General features: G+C 38.0%; 1 protein-coding gene across 3 annotated transcripts in view; it reads left to right on the top strand.

The window, feature by feature from the left end:
• Usp32 (ubiquitin specific peptidase 32) overlaps positions 1 to 12,092 on the top strand; it is a 159,681-nt gene that overhangs the window by 90,416 nt on the left and 57,173 nt on the right. For all 3 annotated transcript variants that reach the window (XM_037200942.1, XM_037200941.1, XM_028890541.2), the window contains exons 10-13: positions 1,804 to 1,887; positions 3,505 to 3,566; positions 6,886 to 6,988; positions 11,225 to 11,417. In XM_037200942.1, coding sequence (XP_037056837.1) covers positions 1,804 to 1,887; positions 3,505 to 3,566; positions 6,886 to 6,988; positions 11,225 to 11,417 — 442 coding nt within the window. The remainder of the gene's footprint in view (positions 1 to 1,803; positions 1,888 to 3,504; positions 3,567 to 6,885; positions 6,989 to 11,224; positions 11,418 to 12,092) is intronic.

Here is a 12,092-nt window from a genome sequence, read left to right as displayed (position 1 = left end):
GTAAAAATACTGTGTGCTCTAAATCAAGATGTGTCATTTATATGTATGGTCAAATGACTCTTCTGGATTATCCCCACTTATCTGGACCTGTGGTTAAAATACCTTTACATCATCTTTAAAGATAGTCCATTCCATCTTCAGACAACTCAGTGAAGTCTAGTATATGAATTAAGTAGACATCTCTCTTGACAGCTTTAGTTTATAGTCTTTATTTCTTCCATTTAGTAGTCATGGTAAGGCCAGCTTTATGGGGAAACCAAACAGTATATCTAGCATGGCTCTATTAACAGTGGTAGATACAGAGGTTGTGATTTCTGGGGTGGTTAGATTAACTGGGAAGGAACATGAGGCCATGGATTTACAAATAATAACTCCTTAAATTATTTAGTTTGATAAGACTTATTAGTAGCAGTATCATAACATAACAGATTTACTTCTGTAGCTTGTTTTAAATTTTTATCTATTTGTCTCTGTGAAATTGAAAATAATTTTTATATGTGAAGTAATTTGAATGTTTTCATTCAAGTATTGACATGTACTTAGTAGCAGGCTGGTAAAGTGTAGGCCATAATGGTGTTATAAAATTGAGGTTTAGAAAAAAATTAAGTCAGTTATATTCTTGATTCAGTCACAGTTGCAGAAAGAATGATATCCCCATTAACTGATTCTCAATAGAAACAAATGATTTCTTTTTTTCAGGGCTGAAAGCCTACTTAACAATTTAAACTTCCCCCTTAATTTTCACCCTCTCTGTCAAACTAAGGTGTCCACTTCTATTTGGTATATGTAAGAACAAAAACCTTTGTATAAGAACAAAAACAAAAATTGCTTTGTAGTTTGGTTGTGATGGTGCCCACCTGTGATCCTGATACTTAGAAGTCTCACATAGAAGAGCAGGATTAAGAGTTTTAGGCTACATAGCACAAACTTCATTATTTAAAAGACGATTGGGCCGGGCAGTGGTGGCGCATGCCTTTAATCCCAGCACTCGGGAGGCAGAGGCAGGCAGATCTCTGTGAGTTCGAGGCCAGCCTGGGCTACCAAGTGAGTTCCAGGAAAGGCGCAAAGCTACACAGAGAAACCCTGTCTCGAAAAACCAAAAAAAAAAAAAAAAAAAAGACGATTGGGGTGGTAGTGGCAGCACACACCATTAATCCCAGTGCTCAGGGCTGGCCTCAAACTTGTTGATTCACCTGACTCTACTTCCCGGTGCTGGGATTAAAAGCCTATTGCCCTGGTAGTATATTTTTATGTTAAATGAAGCTTAACATTTCTGGCTCCAGTGACCATTGAGCAGATTGTTTAGCTGCTCAAATCTCCATGTAACCATGATAATAAAACAGTTACACTTTAGGGTAGGACTTGGACATTTTGCTGACTCCAATGATATCTCACCATTTATCTAAAACATGCATTATTGTTGTTGTTCTTTGTTGTTGTTTTTTAAAGACAGGATCTCACTATGTGTAGCCCAGGATGGTCTCAAACTCCTCTGGGTAACCAAGAATGGCTTCAAACTCCTGATCCTCCTTCCGGAATTATAGATTTGTGCCACTCTGTGCAAGTCATTTCCAAAGTTGTATTGGAGAAAGGAAATTGTTAATAATTGCTGTTTCTACTGACTGCTTGAACAAAATTATAGATAATTTTTTTTATATTTTATCACTTGTAAATTTATACTAATTGTCATACTTCTTATGTGAATCCGTACCATCTGCATATTATTGGTTTGCTTTCAAAAATATGATTTTTATTCTGAATGACATTTATTGACAGGAGATCATTTGAATGTCTCTCTTTCAGATGGGCCATCTTACTCTGGAAGACTATCAGATCTGGAGTGTGAAAAATGTTCTTGCCAATGAATTTTTGAATCTCCTCTTCCAGGTATGTTTAAGGCAAATGACACATTTGGGAAGGGTGATGGGTACTAGTAATTCTGTGTCTTCCATCATGTGTCAGTGTTAGCACATCCAGGCTACATAACCACATCTTATAGAAACACTTGAATCTAATAGTAACTATTTTTGTTTCTTTTTTTTATTTTCTCTTCCTTGTTAAAACACCTGTAAAGGTCATAATGGCTTGGTATGTTTATATTTCTTACGATTTTCCATTTTCTTTTTTTGTTTTTATATATATCTGTGTGTATGTGTGTATATATGTATATATAATTTTTTTTATTAAAAAATTTCTTTCCTTTAACATACCAACCCCTGTTTTCCCTCCCTCCTCTTCTCCCACTCTTCCCACCTACCCTCATCCCACTCCTATTCTCTCCTCATAGAGAGTAAGGCCTCCCTTGGGTAGTCAACACAGGCTATTAGACCATGTTGGGGCCAACCCCTCCCTGCTGCATGGAGGCTGAGTGAGGCATTGCACTGTAGGGAATGGGGTCTAAAAAACCAGTTTGTTTACCCAGGGTAAGTCCTGGTCCCATTGCCAAGGTACCCACAAACACATCAAGCCACGCAACTTTCACCCCCATTCAAAGGGCCTAATTCGGTCCAATGCAGGCTCCCCAGCTGTTAGTCCAGAGTCCATGAGCTCCCATTAGCTTGAGTCAGCTATTTCTGTGGTTTTTCTCCTCATGATTCTGACCCCCCGCCCCCTTGCTCTTATAATCCTTTCTCCCTCTCTTCAGCTGAACTTCAGGATCTTGGCCAAGTACTTGGCTGTGGGTCTCTGCATCTGCTTCCATCAGCCACTGTGATGACAATTAGAGTAGACACCAGTCTGAGTGCAAGGGAAAGCTAGTTCTAGAACCATCTCCACCATTGCTATGAGTCTTAGCTGGTGACAATCTTGTGAGTTCCTGGGGTTTTCCCTAGCTGCAGCAGAAATCCCCATCCCCTTAATGGTACACTCTGTCAAGATATCTCTTTCATTGCTCTCCCTCCCCAGTCTCTCCACCATGTTCCCACCTCCCTTCCCCTCCCATTCCCTCCCCTCTATTCCTCCCTCTCAGTGTGCCCAGGAGATCTTAACCCTTTCCCCTACCTGGGGTGATCGATATATGTCCTCCTCTTTACCTAGCTTCTCTGGGTTGTGGATTGTAGCCTGGTTATCCTTTGCTTTGCTTCTAACATTCACTTACGAGTGAGTACACTCCGTGTTTGTCTTTTTTGATCTGGGTTACCTCACTCAGGATGATTTTTTTCATGATTTTCCATTTTCAATGAAGGATAACTTGAATGCAATACAACTGTGTGAATAAATGGAAATTGGTCTCTTCTTGACAGCTGATGCCTGATTGGTATAGATCTAAAATGTACACTACTCTGCTATTCAAGATTTGGAAGTTAGCCTCCACTTAAAAAAAAAATTAAAATCCACACAACTAAGTTAAATTTCTTCAGGTAATAATTGATAATTTACCAGTTGAACCATTGTTAATTCAGTTTTTATTTAAAAAGTAGATTTCATGTAAATGACATCAAACATTATTCGGTGTAATCATCAGCACCACTAGTGAAGTTTGAATGTCTTTTTCTTTTCCCCTAGGTGTGTCACATAGTTCTGGGGTTAAGACCAGCCACTCCAGAAGAAGAGGGACAAATTATTAGGTAAGTTTATAGTTTCTGTGTATTTTTTATTACATAGGTAAAATTTCTAACACCTGAGATACATTAGTTACAAGGAACAGTTTATCTTGCTTTAATTATTACAGTAAAACTGTTTATAAAAATTACATACAGAGGCCTGCGTGGTGGCACACACCTTTAATCCCAGCACTTGGGAAGTAGAGGCAGGCAGATCTCAGGAGTTCAAGGCCATCCTGAACCAGTTCCAAGACAACCAAGGCTATACAGAGAAACCCTCCCCCCCCACCACCACCACCACCAAAAAAAAAAATCCCACCAACAAACAAATAAATAGTCTTCCTAGCTATGAAACTAGATTAATTTTAAAGTCAAATTATGTTTAACTTTAAAATTGTACTGGGACTGGGGATGTCACTCAGGGGTAGAAATCTTACCCTTTAATGTAATTACTAAAAGAATTTTTAGAGCAGCAAGAAAAAAGCAACTTGGCTACTCTTAGTGAGGTTCTTCCATTAGGACAAGTTGCCAACTTTTCCATCAAAAAGCATAGAATTTAGAATTAAGAAGTGCAGAAAAAAACCAACTAAGAATTTTATGTCCAAAAAAACTCTTTAAAATGATTTGGACAGTGATAGGGGAGGAAATAAAGAGAAAGTAGGAAGGAAAAGGAAATTATTTGGATTTTGTATTTGATTTTTTGATGTGACTCCAAAAGCATTCTTGTAGCAGGAATCTTAGAGAGTCTTATTAATAAAAATCAAACCTGGAGTCAGGTACTGGGGTCAACACTGGACGATCAGAGAGACAGAACAGGCCACAGCCACCTCACCTTGCCAATTCCTCAGCTGATCCTGTTTCCTCAGACTGGAAGCCTCTGAGTCCTCATATCCGAATGGCTCTCAGTTGAACTGCTGCTAGAAGCCTAAAAGCTTAAGCAGCCAAATGCTTCTAGTTTCTGGTCTCTACGCCTTATTTATCTGTTTTTGCCATCACTCCCTGGGATTAAAGGCTGCTTTCTGGGATTAAAGGCGTGAGTTACCATGCTTGGCTGTATCCTTGAACACATGGATTTCTGCCTCTGGAATGCTAGGATTAAAGGCGTGTGCTACCACTGCCTATCCTCTATGTTTAATATTGTGGCTATTCTGTCTCTGACCCCAGATAAGTTTATTAGTGTGCACAATATTTTGGGGAACACAATACCACCACACATTCTCTTACAAAGTAACTAGACTTTTTCACAATCTAAAACTTCTGTATATGAAAGACAACCTACAAAATGAAAGAAAGACAAAATTAACAAACTGTATCTCCCATAAATCTTTAATAACCAGAATGTATAAAGAACTGCTACTGTTCAACAATGAAAAGATAACTGGTTAAAATATAGAGAACAGGCAAACTAACTCCCCTAGCAGTTGCCACCAGAGGGGACAATCAAAAAACATCTAGAGAGTACTGTAGGAGGCAATGGCATCTGCGCACAGCTGTACCCTTGACCACTGTCACCTGACTGGATTTCTAAAACCCTGAGTTCTTTGCCTGGAACCCACTTGAAGGTCAAAGGAGACAACTGATTCCATTAGATTATCCTCTGGTTTCTATACACATGCAATGGCATGTGTGCATGCACAGACACACACATACCCACTCACGCTCGCTCGCATGCATGTATGTACACAAGTACGATAATAGAAGTTTTTAAATTTCCAGGAGGCAAGAGGGAATGAAAGTGATAACTTGTTTCAGTTGTCTTAAGAATAATTTAGTGTCCTCAAGTATATTTTTTAAATGTAAGACAATCCATGTCATAATCAATTATAGCAAGATTTCTTGCAGCTGGATTTTATTGGAGTTTTATTTAAAGAACTGTATGTAGCTGGGTGGTGCATGCCTTTAATCCCAGCACTAGGAGGTAGAGGACAGAGAGCACTGAGTTTGAGAGCAGCCTGGTCTACAAATCAAGTTCCAGAACAGCTAGGGCTACATGCAGAAACCCTGTCTCAAAAAAACGAAACCAACCAAAGAAACGAAAAAACTATATGTAACAAGTGCTTTTTATGACTTTAATCAATACAGTTTATTTTCAAGACTACCCAATGAGTCATAATAAAACTTGTTGATGTGTCTTCAGTTATTGAGCTTGATATTTATTTTTTGTTTTGCCTGTTATTCATATAATACATGTCTGTGTGAGATGTAACTAAAAAAAATAGAGAACTACAAATGTTTATATAACATTTTCATTGCATCAGTGGACATGCTTTCCATTAGAGATACTCAGATGGTCTTCAGGCACATAGAAAGATGAACAATATAATTAGTTACTAAGGGAATAAACTCAAAACCAGAATGAAATTCTGGTTCTTATCCATTAGGATAGTTTTAATTTTTGGTTATTTTTTTTATCTTTATTTTTATTAGCATACAAAGAATTAGGTTTTATTATGGTATTTTTCAAACAAAATTTTTACTACATCTTATTTTTTGTGAGAAGGGGAATGTGATGGGACATGTGTGGCAGTTACAGGGCAACTTATGGGAGTCTTCATGTAGGTCACTGTTTTACTTACTGTTCTATTGCCATGACAAAATACCATGACTAAGACAACTTATGGAAGCATTTAACTGGGGGCTTGCTTACAGTCTCAGAGATTTAGTCCATGATCACCTTGTCAAGGAGCTTTGGAGGCAGGTAGTCAGGGCCCTTGAGCAGTAGCTGACAGCTTACATCCTGATCCACAGGTAGCAATTAAAGGGAAAAAGACTGGGTCTGGTGTAGGCTTTTAAATCTCAAAGCCCACTCCAGTGACACACCTCCAACAAAGCCACACCTCCCAATCCTTTCCAAGTAATTCTGTCAACCAGGGACCAAACAGGAGCCTAGGAGAGCCATTCTCATTCAAACCACCTCAGTTAACCATTGGCTAGACTGCTGGCCGTCAAGCTCCAGGAATCTACCTGCTTACAACCTCTGTGCTTGGATTTTAGGCATGCACTACTACACGTGGCTTTTACATAGTGTTGGAGATCTGAAGTCAGGGCCTTGTACTTGTGCGTTAAACACTTTAACCACTGAGCTATCTTTCCAGCCCCAACACTGTTTGTGAATGGTATTTCACAGTGGCCTGTGACTGTTGAAATTGACTTTCTGGTAGAACGGTGTTCCACTACACTAATTGAAGTAGTGGCAGTCTCTACTGAGTACATCTTTCTGTTTCATGCTTTTCTGTTTTGAAATTTCTGATGAAAAAAAAAGTAATTCTAGTGATAAATTACAGTCTTGCTCTCAATTTCACAAAATTTGTTTTTATGCGTTGGATTTCTTTTGTATGTGCAGAGGATGGTTAGAACGAGAAAGCAGGTATGGTCTGCAGCCAGGACACAATTGGTTTATCATCTCCATGCAGTGGTGGCAGCAGTGGAAAGAATATGTCAAATACGTGAGTTAAATTCCTGTATATATACATTCTATAGTAAGATTTTCAACTCTATCAGACTGTGGAACTACTACCTAGTAATATAGCATGCCAAATTGGACCAAGATTTAAAGGGAAAAGAAATGAGTATTCATGAAAATTGATATGGGACAGGCTCAGTGTATGCATTTCTACACAGATTTCTCCCTTGTCAACAGTCCTATGTAAAGGTAGTGCCTATTTATGTTACACACTGTATATGCCACTTCATTCTCATATCTCTATGAGGAAGTTGTGGTTATTCATTTTACTTGTGAGGAATTTGTTGCTGAGAGCAAAAGAAACCTGGATATCCTGTTCATTGTAGACCTGGGATCCAGTGTAGCAGCTGGTTTTTAAAATATGTGTTGTCAACTACATTATTTGCATTGTCCTTCACCTTTTACATTAAAAAATTAAGAGAGAGGCTGGATGGTGGTGTCCAGCACCTTTAATACCAGTTCTTGGAAAGTAGAGGCAGGTAGTCTCTGTGATCTAGTTTGAGTTCTAGGCCAGTCTGGTCTACATAGGGATCCAGGACAGCCAGGGCTACATAGAAAAACCTTGTCTCCTAAAAATAAAATAAAATGACCGGGCGGTGGTGGCACACACCTTTAATCCCAGCACTTGGGAGGCAGAGACAGGCGGATCTTTGTGAGTTCGAGGCCAGCCTGGTCTACAGAGCGAGATCCAGGAAAGACACCAAAACTACACAGAGAAACCCTGTCTTGAAAAACCAAAAAATAAAAAAATAAAATAAAAATTGGAGGAAATTAATAAGAAGTTTTAATTTCTTATTCAAAAAACTTCATTTCAACTGGGCATAGTGGCTCACTCTTATAGCCCCTGCACTCAGGAACTGGATCTTGCTTAAGTTCAGTTTGCTGTTCTGAAGGTTGAACTTGACTGTCTCACACACAGTAGATAAACACACTACCATTTGGCTACATTCATGTGTTTTTCAGTATAAAACATATTAACAGCAAACATGGATGTAGTGTCTCTCAGTGAATAAAAGTATTCAGACTTCAGGGACCTGTTGGCAGATAATGTTGAATGTAGTAGACGAATGGGAATCTTAAGGTTAAAGCATCAGTCTTTATTTTGAAACACTTTCTGGTCTTTATATTCTTACTTTGGCCTTTAGGATGAAAAGGTAATATCTTACTAAATGTTCACTCCAAGGATAACTTAACTTTTTCTTAAATACTTTTAATTTTTACTTTTACTTTTAATTTTCTGTAGGAGCATCATAGAGGGCTTAAGCACACCCTTATAGAGTGTACTGACGAGAGTACATGAGCCTGCTTTGTTGATGCCTGCCAGAAACCTTTGGTGCACAGAGGAGGCAGAAGCAGGAAGATGAACACCAAGTCACAGCTTAATTGGTGTTCTGTTTAGACATTGATCATTATTAACTGCTTTCTTATCTTTGATCTGTAAATAAGAATGTCTCAACTTATCTTCTGCATGTACAGATAATTTTTCAGTTATAAGGAATAAGATACCAAATAAAATGGCATATAGGATCCCAGGGTAGGCTATATAGTAAGATGGTATCTCAAAAAAAAGGGCCGGGCTGTGGTGGCGCACGCCTTTAATCCCAGCACTCGGGTGGCAGAGCCAGGCGGATCTCTGTGAGTTCGAGGCCAGCCTGGGCTACCAAGTGAGTTCCAGGAAAGGCACAAAGCTACACAGAGAAACCCTGTCTCGAAAAACCAAAAAAAAAAAAAGGAAAAGGAATAAAACAAAATTAAATACATCCAAATATTAACTGCAGTTATTGCTAAATGATGTACAGAGGGTATTTGCTTTCTTCTCACATATATATAAACTTTATGTGTATATGTGCCTGTGTGTATGTCTGTATGCCATATGCATACCTGTTCCAAAGAAAGTTTGAACAGGCATCGGAGTCACTAGAGCTAGACAGTTACAGATGGTTGTGCACTGCCATATGGGTGCTGGGAACTGAACCCAGGTCTTCTGAAAGAGCAACAAATGGTGTTAATCATTGAGCCATCTCTCCAGCCCCATCTTTGTGTTTCATTTTTTTTTTTTTTTTTTTTTTTTTAGGTTTTTTGAGACAGGGTTTCTCTGTGTGGCCCTGGCTGTCCTGTAACTCATTCTGAAGACCAGGTTGGTCTGCCTCTGCCTCCCAAGTGCTGGGATTAAAGGAGTGCACCACCACTGCTTGGCTTATATACATTTTTATAGTAGCCTTATTTTTTTTTCCCCCTTGAGACAGAGTCCCAAGGGAAACCCAAGCTGCCTAGAAGTCTTTGTCTTCCTGCCTGTGCCTCCCATGTGCTGTAAGATTATAGATGTGTATGGGGTGAAGAGCCAGAGGTCAACATTGAGGTGCCCCTGTTACTTTCCACTTTTGTATCATTAAGTTATTAATATGAGATCTCTCAAGTTTTTTGATGTAGGTATTTAGTACTGTGAAATTTCTTCTTAGAACTGCTTTCCTCAGTGGGCTCCAGGCAGACATGCAGTCCATATACATACATGTAGGCAAAGCACTCATATATATATATATTAAAAAAAGTAAAATCTTAAAAATGTTTTCAAATAAATGTTTTAATTACAAAAAAAAGAACTGCCTTTATTTGTGTCTCATAGATTTTCATATATTGTGTTATTTTAATTCAATTCTAAGGTTTTTTTTTTTTTTAATTTCTTGATTTCTGTCTTGACCCAGTTTTCATTCGGTAGTGTGTTTAGACTTCATAAGTTTGTGTATTTTCTGCTGTTTGTATTGCTGTTCATAATCAGCTTTAATCTGTGATGGTCAGATAGGCTGCAGGATGTTATTTTAGTTTTTTATGTTTGTTGAGACTTGCTTTATATCCTACTCTGTGATTGGTTTTGGAGAAAGTCCCTCTGCTGCTGAGAAGAAATTGTAACGTTTAGTGTTTGAGTGGAATATTTTGTAGATATTTGTTAAGCCCATTTGATTTATAATATTATTCAACTCCAGGCTTTCTGTTTAATTTTTGTCCTGGATGACCTATATATTGGAGAGAGTGAGGCATTGAAGTCAACCACTGTCACTATTCTAAGCTAAATGTGTGATTTTAGATCTAATAGTGTTTCTTTTATGAAATTAGTGCCTTGTGTTTGTATGAATGCATTGTAAATATCCTCTTGGTGGATTGTTCTTTTAATGGGTATGTTGTGTGTTTCCCCATCTCTTCTAAGTCATTTTGGTTTGAAGTCTACTTTATCAGATATTAAAATAGCTATGCCTACTTGTTTCTTAGTTCCATTTGTTTGGAATACCCTTTTCCATCCTTTTTACCCTAAGATAATACCTGTCCTCGATAGTGAGGTGTATTTTCTTGGAGGCAGAAGAAAGATGGATCCTGTTTTCTAAGCCAATCTGTGAATCTGTTGTCGTCTTCTCCTCCTCCTCCTCCTCCTCCTCCTCCTCCTCCTCCCCCTCCTCCTCTTCTTCTTTTAGAGAATTGATAGTATTGATATTGAGAGTTATTGTTTAACAATGCTTGTTAATTCCTGATATTTTGTTGTAGTGGTGTTTTTTTAGACCTCTTTTGATGAACCGTTCTGAGATTATTCCTTTTGTCTTCTTGGTGTGGTTAACCTCTTCAGACTGAAGTATTATTCTGGTGTCCTCTGTAAAGCTAACTTGGTGAACATAAATTCCTTAAATTTGTTTTTTATCATGAACTGTTCTTCTCCTTTGATTTTGACTGTTTTGCTGTATGTAGTATTCACGGGTGGCATCTCTGGCCTTTCAGAACTGGTTTATGTGGTACAGTCTTTCTCAATGTACTGATGAGTATATTGTATATATTATATAAATATATTGTGGACATTGTGTTTATATGTGTATACATATACTCATTATTCCCTTAAGAAAGTAAAATTTAATTATATAGTAAATGGCTTTAGCAACTCAGTGATAAGAATTAATTTTTTGAGGGATTAGAAAGATGGTTCAGTGGTTAAGAGCTCTAATTGCTCTCTACCTGAGGACCCAGGTTCAATTCCCAGGACCCACATGGCAATTTACAACCATCTATTCTAGGGGATTCCGCACCCTCTTCTGGTCTCTGAGGGCACCAGGCACACACATGGTACACCCACACGGAGGTAAAACACCCATGTACATAAAATACAGAAATACATTTTTTAAAATTCTTTAAAAGCTACACAGTTGTCAGATTGTTAAATTTGGCTTCTCTCTGATTTTAGGATGCCAACCCTGTTGTGATTGAGCCATCATCTGTTCTAAATGGGGGAAAATTTTCGTTTGGAGCAGCAGCACATCCTATGGAGCAGGGAGAAGATAGAATCAGTAACAACCTCAGTTATGTGAATACCACAGAAGAGAAATACTCAGACAACATTTCTTCTGCATCTGAAGCCTCCGAGTCTACTGGCAGTGGTAAATATAACTTGGGCCTTAGTAATGTTTTTCACACAGGTTCTCTGTAACCCAGACTAGACTTGAACTTGCTTTATAGCTGAGGAGGAACTTCTGAAACTCTTGCTTTTACTTCCTAAGTACTGGGATTATAAGCATGTACCACCATACCACACTCATGATTATTCTTAGCTGAATCTACTTTTGTAGTTACAGTATTGGCATCAGGCTTCCTTTCAAAGAAATACATTTTGAATGAAATGGTGAATTATAAAATTCCTGAATGTATTATAGGTTTTTTTTTTATTTTTTTTATTTTTTTTTATTTTTTTTATTTTTTGAGACAGGGTTTCTCTGTGTAGCTTTGCACCTTTCCTGGAACTCACTTGGTAGCCCAGGCTGGCCTTGAACTCACAGAGATCCACCTGGCTCTGCCTCCCAAGTGCTGGGATTAAAGGCGTGCGCCACCACTGGCCGGCTATCTTTTTTTTTTTTTTTTTTTTTTTTTTTTTGATGTATTATAGGTTTTTAAGTAAACTCATAATGTCTCAATATGAAAATCTTTTCACTTTTCATTAGCCAAGCCATATTACTATTTAATCTATTTTGCCAGTAAATTCAGTATAGTGAAAACAGATTTTAAGAAAATAAAATTATCCTTCTCAAGAACTCTTTAATCATACATGTGCCTTCATT

The sequence above is a fragment of the Peromyscus leucopus genome, chromosome 8b (assembly GCF_004664715.2).
Source record: "Peromyscus leucopus breed LL Stock chromosome 8b, UCI_PerLeu_2.1, whole genome shotgun sequence".
NCBI lineage: Eukaryota > Metazoa > Chordata > Mammalia > Rodentia > Cricetidae > Peromyscus > Peromyscus leucopus.
This window is presented reverse-complemented; position numbering and strand designations above follow the sequence as displayed.